The following is a 25,693-nucleotide window of genomic DNA, read 5'->3' as shown; positions in this document are numbered from 1 at the left end:
TCATAAGGCAGAGAGTTCCAGAGGGCGGGGGCCACAACTGAAAATGCCCTCTCTCTGGTCCGCACCAGCTTAGCTGTTTTGACTGGTGGGACCAAGAGAAGGTCTTGGGAGGCTGATCTCGTCTTGCGGCCTATCTGGTGATGCTGAAGGCGTTCCTTTAGATAAACTGGACCAAAACCGTGTAGGGCTTTAAAGGTTAAAACCAACACCTTGAATTGGGCCCGGTAAACAACTGGTAGCCAGTGCAGATCTTTAAGTACTGGAGTGATATGGTCTCGGTGGCGGCTGTTCTTGATCAGACGTGCCGCCGCGTTCTATACCAGCTGTAATTTCCGGACCGTCTTCAAGGGTAGGCCCACGTAGAGCGCATTACAATAGTCTAAGCGAGAGGAGACCAGGGCATGTACCACCCGTGGGAGCAGATGGACAGGGAGGTAGGGCTGCAGCCTTTGTAACAAATGTAATTGATACCAAGCTGCCCGGCTCACCGCCACGACCTGAGCCTCCATGGACAGCTGGGAATCAAGAACAACACCGAGGCTGCGAACCTGGTCCTTCAGGGGCAATCTTACCCCATTCAACACCAGGTCAAAATCACCCAACTTCCTCCTATCTCCCACAAGCAGTACCTTGGTCTTGTCAGGGTTCAGCTTCAGCCAGTTCCATCCATTCACTTACGGCCTCCAGGCACTTGGAAATGGTATCCACAGCCATCTCTGGTGAGGACTTAAATGAGAGATAGAGCTGAGTGTCATCCGCATATTGGTGGCATTGCAGCCCAAATCTCCTGATGATGTCCCCCAGCGGCTTTATATAGATGTTGAATAGCATGGGAGAGAGGATAGAACCCTGTGGCACACCACAATTGAGAGGCCAAGGGTCTGAAGCCTCATCTCCCAATGCCACCCGCTGGTGCCTATCAGAGAGATAGGAATGGAACCACTGTAAAACAGTGCCTCCTATTCCCATTCCCCTCAGGCGATCCAGGAGGATACCGTGGTCAACGGTATCAAAAGCCGCTGAGAGGTCCAGGAGGACGAGGAATGTATGTTCACCTCTGTCCAATGCCCTCCTCAAATCATCCACCAGAGCGACCAAGGCTGTTTCAGTTCCATGTCCAGTCCTGAAGCCCGACTGGAATGGATCCAAATAATCCGCTTCATCCAAGTGTGTCTGTAACTGAGTAGCCACCACTTGCTTGATCACCTTGCCCAAGAATGGTAAATTGGAAATTGGGCGAAAGTTGTTCAACTCTTGGGGATCCAAGGAGGACTTTTTCAGAATGGGCTTTATTATTGCCTCCTTGAGGGCTAATGGCATTGCACCCTCTTCCAAGGAAGCATTCACCACTGCCTTGATCCCTTCGCTCAATTTCTCTTTACAGCTCACAATGAGCCATGTAGGGCAAGGGTCAAGCAAGCACGTGGTTGGCCTCACATTAGAGAGCACCTTGTCCACTTCCTCAGAGGGAAGGGGCTGAAACCGATCCCACCGGACCGGAATGCAATTGGCCAGCTCTGGCCCACTACCTGTGTCCACGGCGTACGGAATTGTGCTCTTCAGGCGCTCGATTTTATCAGCAAAGTGCTTGGCAAATTTGTCACAGGAGGCTTTAGAATGTTCCAAGGGTTCCTGTGCAACCGGACCGACCGGGCTTCGGACCACTTGGAACAACCTCCTGGGACAACACTCTGCAGACGCAATGGAGGCAGCAAAGAATTCTCTCTTTGTTGCCTTCATTGCCACTTGATAGGCAGCTATTGCTGCTCTAACAAGTGTCCGATCGCCGTCAGAACAAGATTTCCGCCACCGGCGCTCTAGTCGTCTCACCTCCTGCCTCAGGCCCCGTAAGCGTGGTGTATACCAGGGTGCAATCTGAGTTCTATTCAGTGGGAGAGGACGTTTTGGAGCCACCCAGTCTATTGCCCTGGTGATCTCCCTATTCCACTCCGTCACCAGGGTTTCGACTGGGCGACTTTCTGACGGCTCCACATCTCCCAGCGCATTCAGGAATCCTTCTGGCTCCATCAGGTGTCTGGGGCGGACCATCTTAATGGGTCCCTTACCCCTGCGGAGGGTATGTGGCAGTGAGAAGTCCATGTTCACCAGATAGTGATCTGACCATGACACGGGGTTCAAAGAAACAGCCCCCATTTTCAGAGCACTTCCTTCCCCTCCCGAGACAAACACAAGGTCGAGAGCATGACTGGCTACATGGGTGGGTCCAAAATTACAAAGGTGCAGTTCCCAGGAAGTCATGGTTTCCATGAAATCCCGAGGAGCTCCTATGAGAGCAGCCTCGGCATGCAGGTTAAAATCCCCCAAGACTAAGAGGTCAGGGGAGAGAGCCCGCACGCTCGAGACTACCTCGAGCACCTCGGTCAGGGATCATTTGTGTAGTGGGGTGGGCGGTACACAAGAAGAATCCCTAAACTGCCCTTAGGGCCCAACCTCCAGTACATGCAGTCAACAAACTTGGTCTCGTGGAGAGGGAGTCTGGCAAAACTCAAGGACTCCTGATAAATGACTGCCACTCCCCCTCCCCGCCTACCAATCCTTAGCTGCTGTGCATATCGGAAACCCGCTGGACACATGGCCTCAAGCACAGGCGCTGCCGCTTCATCCAGCCAGGTCTCCGTAATGCACACCAGGTCTGCATGCTCATCCATGATCATGTCATGGATGAGCGATGTTTTTTGCACCACAGACCTGGCGTTACACAACAGCAGTCGAAGATTGGGTGGAGTCGTACATCTCCCAGTTGTCTTCTGGTGGTGCGCAGGCCCGGAACAGGGGATGGATATTATGCATCTATCCCTTGTTCCCCTAAGCTGGCATGGCCTGCACCTCGTACCCCTCCAGCATCTGCCGCCTAGCCTCTCGATAACGTGGCCTTCCGCCCTCCCCACAAGAACCTTCTCTGCCAAGCACATGCCTCCCTCCCGCCGGGACTCAAGTAAAGTCCCCCCACTTCCAGACAGGACCACCTAAAGTGCCAAAATATCCCGTTATCCCCCCACCCAGCCACTGTGATGGCACTCACACAGACTGTACCACACCTATGGAACTCCCTTCTCCAAAAGGTTTGTGTAAGTTTGAAACTCAGAAGCACTATAAGACACACACCCCTTGTTTGGGCTGACTTTCAATGGCATAGGCTGAGCAGGAACAAAATCATTTCAACATTAATATTGAATTTGTTATTAAAACCTTTTAATTGGCTATTCAATTCTGCTAGTTTGATGTTGCTTTTTTTTACTCAGGTCACCTGAGAAGGAGTGGGAAATAACCAGGGAATAAATAAATAAAGGCTTATTTATAAAGTATATATTTGTATACTTTACAACTAAAGCTTACAGCGAAACTTCTTCTCTTCACCCAACCCCAGCTTTCCACATATAAGAATTCTTCATTTCCCACTCAGTATTCAGACAATTCTGAATATGCACTTCATGGTTAGTCTGTGTATGTAATATATGCCACAGCAGTGGAAACTATGCATCCACTTTCTATTTTAGTCAGAGTTGTGAAGTGAGCTTTTGTCAAAGTTCTCAACAGCTAAGCATCCAGATTCAAAATCCAGTATTCACCAAAACAAACAGAAACACACTACAACCTCATTCATCGGAAGGGACTATGGAAGAGCCAGAGGAAAAAAACTGGCTGGTTACAAATTAGTAAGTTCATATGGGGTAATGGTGGCATTAATTTATTTATTTTTGAATCTTTAGTCTGCCTTATCTCTGAAAGATTTAGTAGGCAAATATATTGTGGATATCCAGTGAATGTGGATAATTAAGAATTGTAAGTAAATGACAGTTATATTCCGGGTGTTCTGCTGTGCTTGGATGCAGCTTCTGAATTTCAAAAGCACCGCTTCTTTACAGGCTAATTGCTCTGGTCTACAGATCCCAATCTGAAGGGAAAACATTATTGTAAAATAGGAGTGCCAACTTGTCCCAGGAAGGAGGCTTCCTTCCATTTCTGTAAGAGTTCCATGTCTAGGAGAATCTTGGTATCTCTAGCTTCCTGCACAACAGTACTGCAGCAACCCAACAGAACAAAAGAGGCAATAACTAAATGACTTCCTTTTGTCCCCTGCATGCTGGCACCTGTGGCAATCTGGCTCTCTGTTAAAAAAGGCTGGGGTGAGAGGGCTGGGAGAAAGAACTGCTGGGACACTGTGGCACTATGGTGGGAGGAATAAAGGCCTAATGTGCCATCAAGCTTCTAATAGAATAAGAATTCACTCCTCAAGAGAACAAGGGAATAATAGTACAGATTAAATGAAAGTGAATGACCACCAATAAAATACCTGGAAGGAGACTGAAAAAGAACAGGTCACTGTCTTTTCCTTTTTGTTTTTCGCTTGACAAAACTGACACATGGGCCAAATTCAACCAGCAATCCCATTCATATGGAACTGGACAAAATTCCCTCCTGTATTGCTTACATCTCCTTTATATCCCACTGACTGTTGCAACAAAACCATTTTCCCATACGCTATCTGGACTTCATTATGAGAAAAGAGATGCTGTTTCCCAAGACTGCCCAGCTAGTCTTAATGCTCTTTATTTGACAGAGTGTTCTTACCATTAAGCCACTTGGAGTTGTATTGTGCTGTTCTAAGAGGTGGGACATTTCCAAGGCTGCGGTAAATAGCAGGATCCCGTCCAGAGAAATCAATGACAGTTGCAGCGTATAGCTCTCCCTGTGATGTGATCACAGCTGTCGAGTTGTGCCGAGGGTCATAGGGGCAGCGAGCTACCCCATTTATTTTCTCAGTTATTTTGCTAAGATTTCCTACCTATATTCAAAAAGGGCGGAAGAGAAAGGGTTATGAGAATAGTCTGACAGATAACACAGTTGACCAAGCAACACATTTGTCTTCTTGTAACCACACAGATCCCTATAGATTAAATTAACAAACTTGGATAATGCTAAGTGCACTGAAGCAAGGTCCATGGTAAGAAGAGCTCTCTGCACAGAGGGAAACACTATTCCTGTGGAATAGTATGTATTGTTTCCAGAAAACCTACACCGCCCTGAATATAAGCTTTAGGGAGACTGGAAAGCAATGGAATTCCTTAGTGCCAGAGTACACATCTACTGTATAGCTGGCTCTAGTTCCAAGTGGAAGTTTGTACTTTGATCTACTGTCCCTTAGAAGCATCTCACCTCCATGATATCATCACCTTCAAAACATCCGTCCTTGTACTCTGCATGCTAGTCGTGCTCCTCTGAGTGATGGTGACTATAGTCCACCCATTTCAAGCCCTTCATACTTCCCTTCAGAGGTTAGACATCTCATGAAAGACCATTAAAGAGGGAGCAAGGTGGCCCAAAATGTGGCTACTGTTATTATGGATCAAATGGAGCTTCTGGGCACTTTTCATAAGCAGCCCTACATGGAGTTCATTAAATAAATCCTGACATGATTTAACTAAGGCTTGTGCCAATATGGCCAGATCTGCAGCTTCCAAGAATGAACATAGGCTGAATGGGAAGGAATAAGCTGAAACTGAACCCTGACAAAACCGAGGTACTGTTCATGGGAGACAAGAGAAGGCTGGGGGATGTTGATCTGGTACTCAATGGGGTGCAATTGCCTCTGAAAGACCAGGTCTGCAGCCTGGGGGTCATTTTTGACTCCCAGCTGTCCATGGAGGCTCAGGTCTCGGCTGTGAGCCGGGCGGCGCTGTATCAACTCCATCTGATACGGAGGCTGTGCCCCTACCTTCCCAACCATCTGCTCCCATTGGTGGTACATGCCCTGGTCTCCTCTCGCCTAGACTACTGTAATGCGCTCTACGTGGGATTACCCTTGAAAATGGTCTGGAAACTGCAACTGGTACAGAATGTGGCAGCTCGCCTGAACAAAGGCAGCCGCCGGCGAGAACACATCACTCCAGTGCTGAAGGAGTTGCACTGGTTACCGGTTGTTTTCCGAGCCCAATTCAAGGTGTTGGTTTTGACCTTTAAAACCCTGCACGGTTTCGGCCCAGTCTATCTGAAGGAGCGCTTCCAGCATCATCAGCGATGCAGCTCAACTAGATCAGCCTCGAAAGACCTTCTCTCCATCCCACCAGTTAAAACAGCTAGACTGGTGAGGACTAGGGAGAGGGCTTTTTCAATTGTGGCCCCCACTCTGTGGAATTCCCTCCCAGATTATCTCTATGATGAGCTTTCACCGGGCCTTGAAGACCTGGCTCTTCAAACAGGCTTTTCGGGTGGGTTAGGCTTTATTATTATTGGTTGAGATTTTAATTTTTTAATGTAACTATATGTTTTAATTTTGTACGTCGCCCAGAATGGCTGGACTGCCGGCCAGATGGGCGACTAATAATTTATATTATATTATTTATATTATAATAAATAATAGCTGGTGCACCAGCCTAAGCTGCGCAAAGACCACAATCTACATCTGGGCATCCAGAGTCAAAGCCCAGCAGAACCCCCAAACTACGAACCTGCATTCTTAATAACTCAATTCCATGTATCATTGCATTTGTACATTTTGCTATTTGCTACTGGTGAATATTGGCTGGAATTGGGCAACCACAGTCCTGAAGGCTATCACTTCTTGTCTATATGTTTATGGGTGCAAAGCTAAGACAAAAGAACAAGGAAATATAAACCCAGCCTACACTGTTTGCTGGCTGACCTGTGAGGGAATTTGGAAAAGGCCCTACAAGTTGGAATGATTGGACAAACTACATTATAAATCCAGATAAATCAAAGGATACAAATATATTCTTAGGAATAGATAAGACATTATATTATGCTGTGTTACAACAGCAAATATACATATATGTATATTGACCAATGAAGAAGATCCATTTAGGGTAGAAACGCTTTTGGTTTATTATCTAAGTATTTGTATGCCATATTTGGCTTGTCACAACATTGTTGGCTATATTAGTTGACATTATGATATATACCTTTTAGACATTTGATGTTATTTGTTGCTATTTTCTCTGTATTGTTTTATATCTATAAATAGTATTTGTTCAAGATTAAAGTTGGACATTTTTATTAATTTATCTTATTAACTTTGGTATCAATACTTTTTAAACCTGGATTCCCAAACCCAATTCTGTATTGCTATCCAATAGGTGCAAAGCTGACATGTCACCTCAGAACAAAGAGGTGTTCCTGCTTCACCTCGATTCCTACCATGAACTTATTGCTCCTGTGGACACTAAAAGAGACTTGTAGTTTAGCAACAAACAACATGCTCTTTGGCTAAAGAGCTCAGGCAGAGAGATGGATGTGACCTCTTTATGAGATCCCCATGAGCCACTTCTAGTAAGAATCCACAACTCCAGGTTCAATAGTATATTCATCTGCACCAACATAAATCAAATATTTTCATCCCTTTAGAAACTTTACCTCTTAGTCAAAGGATCCAGCGGTAACCTCAAGTTACCATCATATCCCTGACAATCTTGTTACTTCTCTTTTTGTCTCATACAGCTACACATATGTTAGAGTTCTATTAGAATAAGTGGAACCTGCAACAAACTGTTGCCGTGTGGAATGCTCCTGTCAGCCACACACTCTTCCACAATACCACATTCTATTCCTCCTTTTGCCTGGTTTTCTATTCTCCTCCCCAGCCAACAGTTAGTCAGCACTCAGTCCTGACTGGGTACCCTCAGTCTTCACTGAACTGTTTTGAGGGTTCCCCCCTTAGTTTCCTCCCTAAAGATTGTGTGTATTTCTACAAACCTTGGGAGTTTCCCCAAGCCTGCTGAAATCAGCCTCTTGTGCATGATACAAACTATCAGATACTTCACTTGACCATCTCTAGTCTGATCAACATGAAAATGAGCCCTTTATATTTCCCATCACATTTACCTGTAGTTCTTTCTTCACCCTGAAGAAAGAGAGGCACAACGTACCTGTCTGCTGGAACACACTGGAGAAAAGGCATTGGTACCACAAGTGAAAACTTTCTTGCCATAAACAATCAGAACACGGACATAGTTCTGGCATTCCTCCTGAAACAGAGGACAGAAAATACATTTTCAAGAAGGAAGACCAACTAGGGCTTAATATGAGAGAGCACTCCCTGGAGCTTAGTTCCAGACCCTGGTTTTGATGTCATGCTTTAAGCTCTGGAAAATGTGAATTAGTAATAAAGACTAGTGTGTCTTCAAGCAAATGCCAAGTGTCTCACACTGAGTAGACACAATCAAGCCCCACTAAGTATAATTTCCAGAAAGACAAGCCCTGGCACCTGAATTATAGAAATTTAACCACCAAGGCCCTAAGTTCATAAATCTGTCATTATGGGTACCAAACATTGATATGATCATGTTACACTGCATGCAAGATTGATATGTCAACTGGCATGCATCTAGCTTCCCTCAATGGAGCTTTATGCTGGCAGTAACCATCAAGAGGGAGACATCAAATATTTGCAGCATTTTGAGCATCTGCATTCAAAGAAAGCACAGGTCTTCTGAAAGTCTTGGAACCCCAAAATTGCAAGGCACACAGAGCAAGTGTGAACTTACAATTATTGACAGCTATTATCTTCAGAATTAAAAGTTTACATAACAAGACTAAAATAATCCACCAACTGAAAATAAAGTACAATGAGTAGTGGGGTTAAAAAAAGAGCCCTGCTGGATCAGGCCAAAGGCCATCCAGTCCACCATCTTGCTTTCACAGTAGCCAGCCAGATGCCTATGGGAAGCCTGCAAGTAGCACCAGAGCAGAATAACACTCTCCCCACTTGTCATCCCCAACACCTGATTTTCAAGGGCATATTCACAGTGGTGGTTTAACACAGCCATCATGGCTAGTAGCCATCAATAGCATGATTCTCCATTAATTTGTCTAATCCTTTTTTAAAGCATTAAAATTGGAAAGAATTAGGTTGCTGTCAATTTGAAGATAAGGTTAAAATCATACAAGACGTCTTTGTTGAAGAGTTTGTTATAAGTCAATACTAAGCAATCCCAGAAAACACACTTTCCTAAAACTAACAATCCATGTGTAATATATTCTATAAAGTGTAATTAGATTATTGGCAAACTGTAGTGAGACACCATATGACTCCTGGAAAAAAATCATTATATTTCATTCAGGATGATCAATGCCTTTGTTTGATTGTCAGTTTCACCATATAGAAATTGAAACCTGATGTATCAGCTATTTTCAAGCCACTGGTGCAAAACTTTGGTGATGCCTGGTCTGCCACGCAGTAAGACAACACTTGCTACTTTATGAGTAGTGAGCCCCCTGCCTTCATAAGAGGCAAGAGAGAAGCACTGCTTCCCATCCAGCCCATAAATGATAACACAGAAGCATACAGCAACTTTGATATGGATATTACTATCCCCAATCTGAGGCAAAGATAGATGGCCTGCTAAAACCAATCCTCTTCCTCTTTTCTTACAGAAAAATGTCAGTAATCGTTTACAGTTCTGGTTTTTTTAAAAAAATCTGAGATACTGCAGCTTATAACAGCTATTGACTGTGTATTTCAATTTATGTGGCTACAGTAGGGCCCCACTCATACGGCAGGTTAGGTTCCAGACCCCCGCCAGAAAGCAAAAACTGTCGAAAAGCGGATCAGCTGTAGCGCGGGAGTCTGGAACCTAACCCGCTGATCGCACCAGAGGAGGAGAAGATCAGATCTTCCCCTCCTCAGGCACGATCAGCTCGAGCGGGAGTCTGATTGCACCAGAAGAGCTCCAGCCCCCCCCCCCAGCTGATTGCCCTGCTGGCGCTGTATTAATGGAATGCCGCAAAGCGGGGCAGCAAGAAGCGGGGTCCTACTGTATTCTGAAAATGAATGAATTTCAAACATAACTTGGAAAAAACATTTGCTCAAAACACGCACACACATATATCTACCTCCAGGCCTGGGATGTATTTTTCAACCCGTGAGCTTCATTCCCTCACGGGCAATCTTCCAGGGGCTGCATGCCAGTTGATGGGAGGAGCAATGGATGTGATTCTTGCATTCTTAGGCTACATTGCATCCATGCAAACATTTTTGCACCACCCACAAACATATAGAATTCATCCTCTATTCAGGCAAGCAAGAGACATTATCACAGTTCAAGGAGGCATTCCAGCCAGCATAAGCACTTGAGGAGGCTGCAGAGCAGGGCCAGTGAGGGGTGTGGCCTGAATAGAGTCCCAAAGGCCAAGCAGAGATTCTGGAGGGCTGCATTTGGCCTCCCCATCCCTGCCTTAGTCCTTACAGGTGCCATTCCTTTTTATTCTGTGGAGATTATAAACTGGCCACTAAGCAGAGCCTGTAGCTGAGGACCAGCTCCTTCTTTTGAGCAAAAACATTATTTCCAGCTTTCCATCTCAGAAACCTGCACGAAGCTGACCAGCTCTTGGGAGATTTTGTTTGTACATTTCAACAATGTTAGATCACTTCAAATCACCTTGGTGGGAAAGAAAAATAGCACTATTTCATTTGTGATGTGGAAATCAACTCATTGAAAGGCTCTCTATAACAAATGCGACCAGTGTTGCCTACAAAGTATCATATGTGTTTGGTGTATGGGGAACTATTTTATCAAGGATGCTAAGAGACACTCTTGAGCAGATAGCAGGATCTGAATTACCAGAGCTGGCCTAGGCAGCATTCACAATGACCATGTCAAGCCCACAACGTTCCTTGGAGATGCTTCACAAGGCGTACTTTTCAAATCCATTATGTCTTGATCAGATACACAGGGATCAGATCTGAAATAACTCTCGGCCTGGAAGCAAGGCTTCAGTTGTGGCAATTCAGCACATAATATTTCAGAAACAGATAAATGGTGGGTTATTTTATATAGGCCTATCAGATGGAACCTTAAGAAACAAAGGCCTATGTACTCTAAGCTGAATTCAGTGATCTCACCATTCTGGCTCTCCTCCAACTACATTTAAAGAGAGCAAACTCTTCAGAGCCAAGAAAGGTTTGGCATGGCACTCTCAAAGATGTGCTTGTATACTACCTACAGAGAGCTTTTTATACAGGGGGAACAATAATAAAAAGAGAGTTCTCCACCTCCTGGTGTTACAACTTGCTGGTGTTACCGCCTCAGTCTAGCAGCTTATTCTGTATTAACTTGGGCCTGATTTTATAGCAATGTTTGGTGTAGAAAATAAATTTAGCCATGCTAAGTAACACAGATCGCATTGAAATCAAGCAATCTGCCTGTATGTATGCAATATTAGCATGGCAGGAACCCATAGCCTGAGTGCACACTGCATTCGCGGTCTCATGCATACTCATGCAATCCAGTTAAATAAGTGTCTGACACCTGATTTAAATGCACTTTTGCTTGCATATAAGACAGCAGCACAGATAAGCTACACACCCACTATCACTTATAAATCAGGTCTTGTCAAATATTCTTAGTTCTTGCGGGTCTCCTTCAGGCAAAAGGCTCATAAGAAGCATCTTGGGTTGCATTACACATGCAGATAAAGGATTTATAACTACTTTGCCTGGTCCATTCCATGAAAGTAATTCATGATACACCCAAAACAAAAGGAATAAAGAGAGGCAAGGGATCTGTTCAAAGACTTAGCTTACGGGTCAAACTGTAGCCTCAAGGATTTCAGATCCTTAAATCTGATTTCTGCAGTTCAGAATGTCTACATTTAAATGAACCTCCCTGAACGTGATGGAGTGCCATGGGACATTTAGTAAACTATATAAATCCAATGTATATTTAATTAAAATTTGCAAAATTCTTCCTCCTCTTTGGCCTACAGGTATGTATTTCCACCAATAACTGTGATTAAAGGGAGAAAAAAGGAAACTTTTCTCACAGGAACGCAGGAAGGTATGCCAAAGCAGACTGAGTCACACCAGCAATCCATCTACCTCAGCTCCCATCATCCTTGACCACTGAACATGCTAGCTGGGGTGGATGGGAGTTGGAGACCAACAGCATCTGGAGAGCCCCATCTCTAGGCTATACACTTCCAGTTCTGAAGCTCCCTTTACGTACTAGATACTAGATACTAGATACTTTCTTCATCGTTACAAAAACATTTTTGAAAAAGGCTTTCAATAGCACATTGCAAAATATATCCTAGGGAAATAAGAACAAATGATCTTAACAATGATAGCTCTCCTGCTATCATGGACAACGATGGTCTCGGGGAAGGAGAGCATCCAGCTGAGGAAGAGGGAAACAATCCCTTAGAAGGGACCCATTCCTTGGGGGATGAGCAGCTATCCTCTTGTGCCGAGGATATATCTCCAGGAGGTGGAGGGATCCTTGTAGTGGGTGATTCGATCATTAGGAACATAGACAGTGGGGTGTGTGATGGGCGTGTAGACCGCAAGGTGTTTTGCCTGCCTGGTGCGAAGGTTGCGGATATCGCCCGTCGTTTAGATAGTTTGGTAGACAGTGCTGGGAAGGAGTCAGTGGTCGTGGTGCACGTTGGCACCAATGACATGGGGAAATGCAGCCGTGAGGTCCTGGAAGCAAAATTTAGGTTGCTAGGTAGGATGCTGAAAGCCAGGACCTCCAAGGTGGCTTTCTCTGAAATGCTACCGGTTCCACGCGCAGGACCAGCCAGACAGGCCCAGCTTCGCAGTCTCAATGCGTGGATGAGACGATGGTGTCGGGTGGAAGGGTTCGGATTTGTTAGGCACTGGGGAACATTTTGGGACAAGCCGGGCCTGTACAAAAGGGACGGGCTCCACTTGAACCAGAATGGAACCAGACTGCTGGCACTTAAAATTAAAAAGGTAGCAGAGCAGCTTTTAAACTGACTGAGGGGGGAAACCCGACAGGAGCTGAGAAAGGTCCGGTTCGGAATAAACCTCCCCCCTGGGATAAAAACCAAAGAAATGATGAAATTTTAAAAGGGGTAGGCCTAGAAGTAGGCATTGTGAGAGCAGGGGCACAGGATATCAATTCAGAAGAGCAAAATTACCACAGGCCTAACCACAAGTGCCAAAGACACTTGAAGAGAGACACTGCTTACAAGTGTCTGTACGCTAATGCTAGGAGCCTGCGAACCAAGATGGGAGAACTGGAGTGCTTGGTCTTAGAGAAGAGCATTGATATAGTGAGCATAACGGAGACCTGGTGGAATGGAGAAAACCAGTGGGATACGGTTATCCCTGGATATAAACTATATCGGAAGGACAGGGAAGGACGTATTGGTGGCGGAGTCGCTCTATACGTGAAAGAAGGCATTGAATCCAGCAAGCTCGAAACCCCAAAAGAGGCAGACTCCTCCACAGAATCGTTGTGGGTGGTGATACCGTGCCCCAGGAGGGACTTAATACTGGGAACGATCTATCGTCCCCCTGATCAAAATGCTTAGGGAGACCTTGAGATGAGATATGAAATTGAGGAAGCATCCAAACTAGGAAATGTGGTAGTAATGGGTGACTTCAACTACCCGGACATAGACTGGCTGCATATGTGTTCCAGTCATGACAAAGAAGCAAAGTTTCTAGATATTCTAAATGACTATTCCCTAGACCAGTTGGTCATGGAACCGACCAGAGGGACGGCAACCCTGGACTTAATCCTCAGTGGGGACCGGGACCTGGTGCGAGATGTAAGTGTTGTTGAACCGATTGGGAGCAGTGACCACAGTGCTATTAAATTAAACATACATGTAACTGGCCAATTGCCAAGAAAATCCAACACGGTCACATTTGACTTCAAAAGAGGAAACTTCACAAAAATGAGGGGATTGGTAAAAAGAAAGCTGAAAAACAAAGTCCAGAGGGTCATATCACTCGAAAATGCTTGGAAGTTGTTTAAAAACACTATATTAGAAGCTCAACTGGAGTGCATACCGCAGATCAGAAAAGGTACCGCCAGGGCCAAGAAGATGCCAGCATGGCTAACCAGCAAAGTCAAGGAAGCTCTTAGAGGCAAAAAGTCTTCCTTCAGAAAATGGAAGTCTTGTCCGAATGAAGAAAATAAAAAAGAACACAAACTCTGGCAAAAGAAATGCAAGAAGACAATAAGGGATGCTAAAAAAGAATTTGAGGAGCACATTGCTAAGAACATAAAAACCAACAACAAAAAATTCTATAAATACATTCAAAGCGGGAGACCATCTAGGGAGACAATTGGACCCTTGGATGATAAGGGAGTCAAAGGTGTACTAAAGAACGATAAGGAGATTGCAGAGAAGCTAAATAAATTCTTTGCATCTGTCTTCACAGTGGAAGATAGAGGGCAGATCCCTGAACCTGAACTAACATTTGCAGGAAGGGATTCTGAGGAACTGAGACAAATAGTGGTAACGAGAGAGGAAGTTCTAAGCTTAATGGACAATATAAAAACTGACAAATCACCGGGCCCGGATGGCATCCACCCGAGAGTTCTCAAAGAACTCAAAGGTGAAATTGCTGATCTGCTAACTAAAATATGTAACTTGTCCCTCGGGTCCTCCTCCGTGCCTGAGGACTGGAAAGTGGCAAATGTAACGCCAATCTTCAGAAAGGGATCCAGAGGGGATCCCGGAAATTACAGGCCAGTTAGCTTAACTTCTGTCCCTGGAAAACTGGTAGAAAGTATTATTAAAGCTAGATTAACTAAGCACATAGAAGAACAAGCCTTGCTGAAGCAGAGCCAGCATGGCTTCTGCAAGGGAAAGTCCTGTCTCAGTAACCTATTAGAATTCTTTGAGAGTGTCAACAAGCATATAGATAGAGGTGATCCAGTGGACATAGTGTACTTAGACTTTCAAAAAGCGTTTGACAAGGTACCTCACCAAAGGCTTCTGAGGAAGCTTAGCAGTCATGGAATAAGAGGAGAGGTCCTCTTGTGGGTAAGGAATTGGTTAAGAAGCAGAAAGCAGAGAGTAGGAATAAACGGACAGTTCTCCCAATGGAGGGCTGTAGAAAGTGGAGTCCCTCAAGGATCGGTATTGGGACCTGTACTTTTCAACTTGTTCATTAATGACCTAGAATTAGGAGTGAGCAGTAAAGTGGCCAAGTTTGCTGACGACACTAAATTGTTCAGGGTTGTTAAAACAAAAAGGGATTGCGAAGAGCTCCAAAAAGACCTCTCCAAACTGAGTGAATGGGCGGAAAAATGGCAAATGCAATTCAATATAAACTAGTGTAAAATTATGCATATTGGAGCAAAAAATCTGAATTTCACATATACGCTCATGGGGTCTGAACTGGCGGTGACCGACCAGGAGAGAGACCTCGAGGTTGTAGTGGACAGCACAATGAAAATGTCAACCCAGTGTGCGGCAGCTGTGAAAAAGGCAAATTCCATGCTAGCGATAATTAGGAAAGGTATTGAAAATAAAACAGCCGATATCATAATGCCGTTGTATAAATCTATGGTGCGGCCGCATTTGGAATACTGTGTACAGTTCTGGTCACCTCATCTCAAAAAGGATATTATAGAGTTGGAAAAGGTTCAGAAGAGGGCAACCAGAATGATCAAGGGGATGGAGCGACTCCCTTACGAGGAAAGGTTGCAGCATTTGGGGCTTTTTAGTTTAGAGAAAAGGCGGGTCAGAGGAGACATGATAGAAGTGTATAAAATTATGCATGGCATTGAGAAAGTGGATAGAGAAAAGTTCTTCTCCCTCTCTCATAATACTAGAACTCGTGGACATTCAAAGAAGCTGAATGTTGGAAGATTCAGGACAGAGAAAAGGAAGTACTTCTTTACTCAGCGCATAGTTAAACTATGGAATTTGCTCCCACAAGATGCAGTAATGGCCACCAGCTTGGATGGCTTTAAAAGAAGATTAGACAAATTCATGGAGGACAGGGCTATCAATGGCTACTAGCCATGATGGCTGTGCTGTGCCACCTTAGTCAGAGGCAGCATGCTTCTGAAAACCAGTTGCCGGAAGCCTCAGGAGGGGAGAGTGTTCTTGCACTCGGGTCCTGCTTGCGGGCTTCCCCCAGGCACCTGGTTGGCCACTGTGAAAACAGGATGCTGGACTAGATGGGCCACTGGCCTGATCCAGCAGGCTCTTCTTATGTTCTTATGTTCTTATGATGACCCTTAACGTGAGCAGCTCTGTGATAGGCAACGCAGCACTAGCAGTTTTTGTGTTAATCATTTATACAGGAGCAAAGATACAGAAAACCTAGCAGGAAGCACAGAGTGGGAGAGAGAAAGGTCGCCCACACAACTGTCCTCTGCCACAGCATAAAAGCCAATTGGAGGTGGAGAGGGGCATGAATCATATAAAAGCAATCCTTTCCTAGCATGTCACGTAATTACTTTCAATGGGCTTTCTGTGACAAACATTTTGTTTCAGGTCAGCTACAGTCCATGGCTTTCCAATAGCATCATAAGAAAGCAACATTACTTATGGGATTTATTTGGAAGTCTCTGACGGCTGGGAGAAAACAAACAAACAAACAGACTATGTTCCAGTCTGCCTTTTCAAAGAAATTTCATTCAGGACTGTAGGGAGACAATTTTAATGTGTTGCTGCCGTCTGTCCTAATTTTCTTTGAACACCTTGCAGGCTGCAAAACATTGTTATTAACAAGCTCTCAAATATTTATATTTATTTATTTAGACAAACAATTTCATTAATCAGTTCTGCCCAGCATCCCAGCCAAGCTGTCTTCTCTTGGCGTGCAGAAGATACCAAACAGGATTTACTAATGATTTTCTGTCTCTTGTTTGTTTTTAATGTCTGTGAGACATTTATTGCCAAGGCTTACAAACCATTTTTACAGAAAACAGAAAGGACTTGTACTGCATTCCACAGGGAAAGAGCAAAGGAACGACACTCAACCATTTGGAAACGGTATGGCATTGTCCTTTCTGTCTAGGGCAAGTTTTTTCAAGCTCTGTCTGAAGGAACCTTCCCAAGTCAAGAAAATAAATGAAATCTCCAAGCATAACTAAACAAAACTTATAACAGTATATGTTATGCTGGCTTACAAAGCTCACTTTCATACCTAAGATTGGACTAGCCAGATCAATGGGAAAGGGACTGACTAGGGTAATGCTAATGTCAGCACTGGGACACAGAGGGTGAAAGGGCCGGCCTGGATCACGATTAGGACATGGCTGGGTGGAGTGCTGCACCAGAGAGCCTAAAGGATATGGTGAAGGGCTGTAGCTCAGTGGTAAAGCATCTGCTCTGCATGCAGAAGGTTCCAGTTCATTTCCCGTCATCTCCAGTAGAGCTGGGAGAGTTCCCTTCTTGAAACCGGGGAGAGCTGCTGCCAGTCAGTGCAGACAATACTGATTGGCCAATGGTCTTACTCAGTATATGACAGCTTCCCATGTTCCATGTTGAAGGATGCAGTTCCACTTCAAGTCAGTGCAGGAAATCAACTCAGAGGCAGATTTGTATCTAAGATCAAAAATCCCATCAAAGGAGCCTAGAATAAGAACATGAGGGATCCACAGGACAGGCAAGTGGATAAGTAAAATGATAGATACAAATAAAAGAACCTGAATCTGTTTTAATTGTATCTAATCATCAGATCATCACAAAATATGAGCTTAACTAAGGGAAGTACATATCCATATGAAAACAATATAAATAGAAAAATAAACTCAGACCCAGATGAAACCAGAAAGCATTCACTCAAGACTTTTCCCCTATCATCAATTAGTGCAGTTAGGAAAATGTGCCGTCCTCACCGTGGTATATTTAGCTTGCCCACCCGGTAGATAAATTACAGTCTCATAGATATCTCTCCACATTTCTCCCTAAAATTTGTCTCAGGCATTGTTCTCTCAATGCATTACACAAAAAGCAATATATAATAACGTGCAAAGTCTTCAATGTGGTTTAAATCACAAGGACATGTTTCAGAAACAGGTGAGGACATCAGATTTAAATGTTCACTTTCTGAAGGTTCTTAAAATAGGTTGTTCAAGGAAAATTATTATACAATCACACATTTTAGAAACCGATATAGTTACTTTGTCCGTCTGAAGGGGCATATACACTGAGAACTTAATAATATAAGAACAGCCCTGCTGAATTATGCCAAATGCTCATCTAGCCCAGCATCCTGTTCTCACAGCGGGCCAACCAGATGCATATGGGAAGCCCAAAAGCAGGACCTGAGTGTAACAGTGCCTTCCCCACTTGCGATTCCTAGCATCTGACAGAATATGGAGGGACCTCTGGATGCAGTATAGATCTTTACTTCCATTATGGCCCAATCAAGAGATACACAAAATAAGCACCTTTCCAATCGAGCTATTATCAGTGCTATATCCATTATCTAATTTTAATATTGCATTCTATTGTTGTAATGTTTCTTTTAATGCAAGTTGTATTGGAAAATTAATTCAAAAAGCAATACAAAAGTAAACTAATAAAATACAAGTTTCCCCTTCCTACTTGCAGAATCATCTAGTCCAGTAGTTCCCAAACTGTAGTTTCCATGGACCACTTGGAAATTGCCGATGGTCCTGATGGACCACTCTGCCTGTTGTAGCAACTGTGGTGCACTGTGCTAGATGCTATATTATATTTAATTGTATTTTTTAATTGTATTTAATTCAATACAATAAAAGAAGCAATAAAATGCAATTAAAATCAGTATGAATGTGATGGATGTGCTGTCTGCTATCTTCAACCACAAATCCACAGACATGTCACAAACCACCTGAATGAAGCTCATGGACCACTGGTGGTTTGCAGAATACCATTCAGGAACCCTTGATCTACTTAGGTGAATTCCCTCTACAATTTTTAATTAGGATCTAATAACTGTGGATAGCTCCAGATGCAAAGTCAGAGCTGAAATAAAACCTATGTCATGGTGCAGCCTCTGAGCTAGAACATATTGGAAAACCCAAGTAGAACCTTGGAGAAGAGATTGCTTAACCATCTGTGATTCAGAGTACTATCCAACTCATATTTCTGCTGGGCTGGGGGGAGTTGGATGCAGAAGACCCCTGGTTGAGCTGGCAGGCTCCGGGCTCTGCCAGCAGGAGCCCCTGCCATGGCACCACCAGGGGGTCCACCAGGGACAGCCAGCCTAGTGGACAGAGAGTTGGCAGAAGCCCCCAAAATGGGGCATTCCAGGGGAGGAGCCACGGGGGGGGACTTAGGCAATTTCCAAGTCCCTCTCAGAGCACTCCCACAAGTCCCGATCCCCATGATAATTCCGCTGGCTAATAGGCCAGCACAGTAAAAAAAACTACAATGGTGGTCTATGGGGACTGCTTACTCCCTGTTTGTGGGCACTGGCTCTTCCCATCCAGCTGCTGTGCCCAGTTCCCGATGGAGCTGGTGCTCAGCCAGACTGGCAGCTCCTGAGCAGCAAGAGGATGCCACGGAGCTTTCCACCAGCTCCTCTCCCACCGCCCCCCCCCATCAGATTCCCATCATTTCAATTGCTCTGCCCAATAAAGAAGGGTGATCTTCTGTGATTACAGGAAAAACAGCAAGGCTCATGTGACTGACATCTAGACATGTAACTTTTTAAGAAATTCTGACTTCAACACCATACATTCTGAAATAAACCACACTGCTAGTCTGACACCATTCTGCTCTTTGATTTGCAACAAGGTGTACCTCCTTCAATAGTAAACTATCTTTAATTCTTAAGCATTAACAGTACTGTGGGCCTTGGGAAGAACCAATGTTTGGTATATTTAAGTTACATGTTACAGAAGCATCATTTCAAACTTCTGACATCAGATATTTTGTAGTGAATATTCCCAAGTGGTTAAAAAAAATCAGCATTTTAAACTATAGTTGTATCCAGGGGGAAAATAGATGGAAAACATACCTCAGTTTTTCCTTTACTTTGACACGATCTCCTGGTGTCTTCGTCTGAGCCCCATTCTGTTGCCTGGGGAAGACAGAGAAGTCATATAATGATACCATAAACTATTGTTTTTTGGCTAACCCTCGTTTGAAGAATCAGAGGAATATCTAAAAGAGAACTACAGTGGCCAATTTGCAGAAGACATTGTAGCAGACTCTCTTGTTGTTTGCATCACTCTAGCAGACAACAATGCAACGGCAATTGATAAAGAGATAAATCCTCTAGGGACCAAGGCAAAAATCATACAAACATCAGGAAAAATAGTTTTTACATTTTCATGTAAATGCAGCACCACTTTATAATTCTGCCTTAACTAGCTTTAAACAACAAGTACTTTTTGAAAAGACTTCATGTATATTAAAATCTCAAGAATTGAGAGCTTCACTGCATTTCCATCAGTCATGTTGCATATATATCATAGTGTTGTGTGAACTTTGCCTTTGACCCTCAGTGTTTTTGGGGCCCCAAGACCAAGCTAGACAGACCCATTATGAAGATCTCCCATTTTTGTTTTTGAAGTTAATAGGAGCTGCAGGAGGTAGGTGGGTACTCTAGCAGGAATCATATCAGAATTGCAGAATTGGAGGAGGGGAGTTTAACCCTTTCCCCCTGCACTATTTCCCTGATTAAAATGTACCTTCCCCAAAGTTGCTATTTATCTTGAGCAAAAAGCATGCAGGTACACAGGTGGTACCTCTGTGTATCTCCAAGGAGCAAAAAACAGCTGTTGATGAGTTTTTTGAATGGTTTCAAGCAGGAAAATGATGCAGGGGGGATTCTTAACAAACCTGATCCTCACCTCCCACAGCTGCTATTAATTTTTATTTAAAATGCATGAGATCCTGGATCAAGGCTCGCTTTGGTGTCACATCCATGTTGGTCCTCAAATAAGTATATACCTCTGGTTCAATTTTCTCTCACATTCAACTCTGACTAAAGTGGCTGAATCCTAGCACAGGTTAGTTATAACTGGTTGGCTCACACTCTCCAGCAATTTGAACCAGTTCGTGGAAAAACAAACACATACATGACTCAACAAAATGGATAGAACATGATATGGTGAAGCATTAAAAATTCAGTACGAAGCCCTCACTATTAGAGAGTGTCACCGTATCCCTCAGTATCCTTTGGGAGGTCAGCTACATCTTACTCTAATTGCAGCCTCCATAATATGACAGCCTGCAAGCTCTTATTAGACTTTTCTCTACTCTGATACCCTGCTTCCAGCTCCAATTTCACAGGGACACTTGTTTCCAATGTTTTTATGTCCCTAACTACTTAACTCATTAAATAGTGTATTCCTCTCTTCCCTCCCCCCCCAGCTCTGAGTGGTATGTATGGGGATTTTCCCATTTGGGGAGGGGTTTTGTTTTTTTTAAAAACAACAACTCCATGAGATAGGCTAGGAAAAAGTGTCAGGTCCAAAATCAACTAATGATGTTCATAGCTAAGCAGGAATTTGAACCCAAGTCTCCCTGACCCATCCAGCACTCTAACCGCTGGCTGTCCAAGTGGCCATCTTAACACAGCAGAGCTTCTCACTTGTTCTTATTTACTTATTTAGATATGTATCTTGAAAGGAGGAGAGAACAGCAGAGAGAAACTCAACATGTACAATGTTGCTCTTACTATGATTGAGCATCAGTCTAGGATCAGGGGAGCTGTACCTAAGCCCAGTATTGGTTAAATAACCACCATTTCCCTTGAACTAATCATACATCACTACACCGAATAATCTCAAAAGGCGCTGGGAGAATAAAAAGGAAAAACACTTTCTTCCTGTGCTGCTTCATAGTACATAAACATTCTGGAACTGAACAAGGCATCCTGACATTTTAAACCAGGGAGAAATAAATAAATGTTTATTATAAATCGTCTTTGTGCATTCTCTTTTCCATTTATTATTTGCAGAGTTTGTAGCTAATTGATGAATGATATAAGAAGCAGGCACCAGGCAAAATGGGGATGGCCGGAACAGAGAAGTAACCAGTGGGAATATATTAGGTCATGCCTACATAAGGGCTTGCTGTTGTGCACCTGCTTCAAAGTTTTATCACTCAAAGCAAAAGCACAGTAAATAGTGACCTTTGAAGAAGAATTTATTTATTCAATCATTCATTTCAATTTATAAATCACTTCCCATGAGGCATCGCAAAGTGATTTACAATATGATGGCACCTACTCTTTGGAATTCCCTCCCCTTCAATATTAGACAGGCACCATCTCTGTTATCTTTTTGGTGCCTGCTGAAGACCTTCCTCTTTCAACAAGCCTTTTAAGTACAGACTTTATCCCAGTCTGCATCTGTGTTGGAATTGCTTTTTAATACGTTTTTAAAGCTTTTTTTAAAAAAACTATGTTTTTAAAGCTTTTTTATAAAAAAGATGCTTTTAAGGATGTTTTGTTTAATATATTTTATAGTCCGTTTTATGATGTTTTAGAGTGTGTTTAGTGCTTTTGTTTGCCGCCTTGGGCTCCTACTGGGAGGAAGGGTGGGATATAAATCTAATAAATAAATAAATGATGAGGGAGTTCCTTACCAAATCTTTTGGTGGGGCATGTACTGTGTATTCCACATTAGACACAACTGCATCTGTCCACAGTACAGGTGTCTCTACTGCCTGGATAAGCACCAGAGACAATCTAACAAACTAGTGCTGCCAATTTCACAGCAGTGTACATGCTCATCAGGGGTGTAGTTGTCTGGGGTGTTAACCCCCCAACTTTTTTGGGAGCAGGGTCCCAGCAAGGTTCCTATGTCTCCAGCATCCTACAAGCCAATCAGCATGAAAGGGGAGTGTGTTAGTCACTGAGAAGAGTCTTCCAACATGCTTCCTTGTCCTTTCCTGCTGATTGGAGCCGATCAGAGTGAAAGGAGGTGAGTGAGACACTGAGAAGACTCTTTTTAATAGCTGGCACTTTCCCCTTTCATGCTGTGGGAGAAGCATTAACAAGAATCTCATTCTCAACCCAAGAGCAAAAAAGGGTGTGTGTGTGTCTGTGACTATCATGAAGGGATCCTGAATTTGCCACTACGCTACTGTATGCTACTGATTGCTCACATAGGGAGAGTCACACCTCAGTATTCACATGATGTTTCCGTTGGGGCGCTCAGTCTGTGAAACTATGTCCTCCTTGAAATAGGTCAGGCACTAAGTCCACTGAGTATTTTAATCATCCATACTTTTGTGGGTTACTTATACAAAGCCTAGAGAAATTATTTGGCTACTTGTGGTTACAGCTGTATTTTAGTCGCTTAGTTACTGTAAAGTGCTGCAATGCACTTTGTTTTAAATTTAGAAACCTGCTTGGGATTTTTATGAAAGGTAGCATTCAAATTTATTTAATTATTATTTGATTTATATCCTGCCCTTCCTCCCAGCAGGAGGAATGTTTCAAATAAGTAAATAACATGTGAGCAACTATCTCATGATGATCTAAATGTGTCACATGTAGTCATTGCTAGCATCGCTCTTTATAATCTCAGGCAAAGTCTCCAAAACTGGACCCAAACTGAAGAACACATAAATGTATCTTTCCACCATGGCTCATCACTGTGCTAGCATCACTATGTAGAAGGGGAAACAAGTGCTGCTAAACTAATATAGCGAGGAGACGTTGGGATCAGTTCCCACCACTGCAGATAACCAGTTCTCACAGTTTATCAAACTTCCATATAAAAGTACAAATTAATTAATAACCCAAGCAATGCAATTCCACAGCAATTCCAATTATTGTAGATAACCTCACTTTTCTATAAGAAATAATGTTGAAAACGTCTTAAGTATATTAAAAACATAATCACAATCACCAAACACACAATAAAACATAAAACGCATTAAAAATATACAACATACTTAAGAAAAAGCTCATAGCAGCAATAGAGTAAACAGATTAAAAACCACAGCAACCACTAGAAGTCACAAATAAATTCATTTTGAACTGTCACCTAAACTCAGGAAGAGAGAGAACCTGATGGCTCTCCCTAGAGAGGACATTCCATAATTTTGGCTCCACCAGTACAAAAAAGCCGAGTCACTTCTGCATGCTCATCTCATCACTAATGGCAACAAGATACAGAGCTTGGGTATCTTAGGGCATGGGAAGATTCATAACGGAGAAGGCAGTTCTTGAAGAATACTGATCCTAGGCTGCTAAAAGCTTTAAAGGTTCAACATTTTGAAATGAACCTGGAAACAAATCAATTAGTAATGAAGGTGATGTAAGACTGGAGTTATATGGCTCGGCCACTGGGTCACAGTCATATTTTGGACCAAGTGGAGTTTCTAAACCATCTTGAAAGGTATCTCTATGAAGACAGAAGTGCAGTAATACAGCCTGGACACAACTACAATATGAATGATGGAGGCCAGGTACAATTCTTCTAGGGCAAACTAGCCAAGTTTGGTAGAAAGCACTCCTGCCCAGTTGTGCTACCTGATATCCAGGAGCAACACTAGATCCAAAAGGACCTCCAAGCTACATATCTGGTCATGCATGATGACAGCAACTCCATTTAGAACAGATCAGTGAAAACTCCAACCAGCAACAGTTATTTCTTGTCTGAAAAATTGCTGCTATGATTATACAGATACTGCTGGTTTCCTGTTGAACAAGATGCTGCTGCCATGCCTTGGCCTATTGCAGACAGTCTGTAGTTCAATCAGAGGTGGTGTCATCCACAGAAAATAAACTGCAGTGTGAACCTAACACTCCCATCTGAAATATTACCTGCCATTATCACAAATTGAGCCATGGTCTACACCTAAGCACTAACTTTTCAAAAGGATCGTATGAGAAAGGAAAAGGGAACAGGCCTATGAGACAATGGGCCAATTCAGATATAATACTAAACCATAGTTTATAATTAAATGAATGAATCTAGCCTTCCCTAGGCTCATGTCCTCACTCCTCTTCATCTGGCACAGCCATGAGGAGTTTGGAAGCTGCTTTTGATTAACTGCAGCTTAGCATGTTATCTGAATCCAGACAAACTGTGGTTAAACTTAACTATGGATAGGGGAAACAAGCCAACTTCAAACTATGGTTCATGATGCTGGCTTGTTGTCACTAACTGTAGTTAAGATTAACCACAGTTTAGGGTTTGGATGATACGCTAAAACAGTAGCTAATCTAAAATGAAAGCAGAACCCAGGCTCATTCTCATAATGTTACACCATAGCTTAGTGTTATGTTTGAACACAGGCAGTCATACCATTCTGGAAATGAAATTTCCCTAAATTTAGACAGGATAGAATCCATCTCATGCCACACTGAGGAGATTAAATGCTTCACCTCATTCTATCCCAGCCCCTCGCCCATATACTAAAGCAGAAAGAAGATAAAGTACCAAAGCTTTTCACATTGCCATCTCTGTTGCAAGTGAGCTGTGATATTTTCTAACTTCAGATCAGTTTTTGACATGCTAAAAGGAAAAAAATACACCTGCACTAACAACCTCCAGACATGAGATGGCTTCTATTCCCATTTCAGAAATACCCTGCTACATTCTCCATTACTAGCCCCAGATTAGCTTGACAACATTTGACAGGACAAAATGAAATAAGCATTTTTATTCATTTATTTTACTCTTACCAACCAATACAACTCAGAAGGTAAATACTCTGGCTTCTCCGGGAACTGTACCAATGAAAGTGAGAGGACTCTTAGAATATATGAGTGTACATGCACACACACACTTCTCCACACACCTAGTTTATGTCAGAGAATAATATTCCCATAGCTGTGTGTGAGCATCATTGTCCTTAAGTTGCTCTAACCTAACAAGTAGCCCAGTGAGGTCTGTTGAAAATAAAAACCCTTGACAACAGAGAAAATTATGGGAACATGTTGCAAGTGACTGCTCCATTAGTCAATTCAACTTTAATTATAGTCAAGGGGACAATCAAGTAGAAAGGAAGGACAAGCTATGTTTAACTAGGCCTCTGA

The 25,693-nt window shown here is 43.2% G+C and overlaps 1 protein-coding gene across 14 annotated transcripts in view; it reads right to left on the bottom strand.

Annotated features, from left to right (window-relative positions):
* The window catches only part of SEMA5B (semaphorin 5B), a 585,589-nt gene that overhangs the window by 135,349 nt on the left and 424,547 nt on the right, over nucleotides 1–25,693 (bottom strand). For all 14 annotated transcript variants that reach the window (XM_061609103.1, XM_061609095.1, XM_061609094.1 and 11 more), the window contains 3 exons: nucleotides 19,706–19,768; nucleotides 7,905–8,003; nucleotides 4,594–4,807 (listed from right to left, as the gene is read on the bottom strand). In XM_061609103.1, coding sequence (XP_061465087.1) covers nucleotides 4,594–4,807; nucleotides 7,905–8,003; nucleotides 19,706–19,768 — 376 coding nt within the window. The remainder of the gene's footprint in view (nucleotides 1–4,593; nucleotides 4,808–7,904; nucleotides 8,004–19,705; nucleotides 19,769–25,693) is intronic.

This window comes from Rhineura floridana, chromosome 2, assembly GCF_030035675.1.
Source record: "Rhineura floridana isolate rRhiFlo1 chromosome 2, rRhiFlo1.hap2, whole genome shotgun sequence".
Lineage (NCBI taxonomy): Eukaryota > Metazoa > Chordata > Lepidosauria > Squamata > Rhineuridae > Rhineura > Rhineura floridana.
The sequence above is the reverse complement of the archived record's forward strand: the minus strand, read 5'-3'. Positions and strand labels throughout refer to the sequence as shown.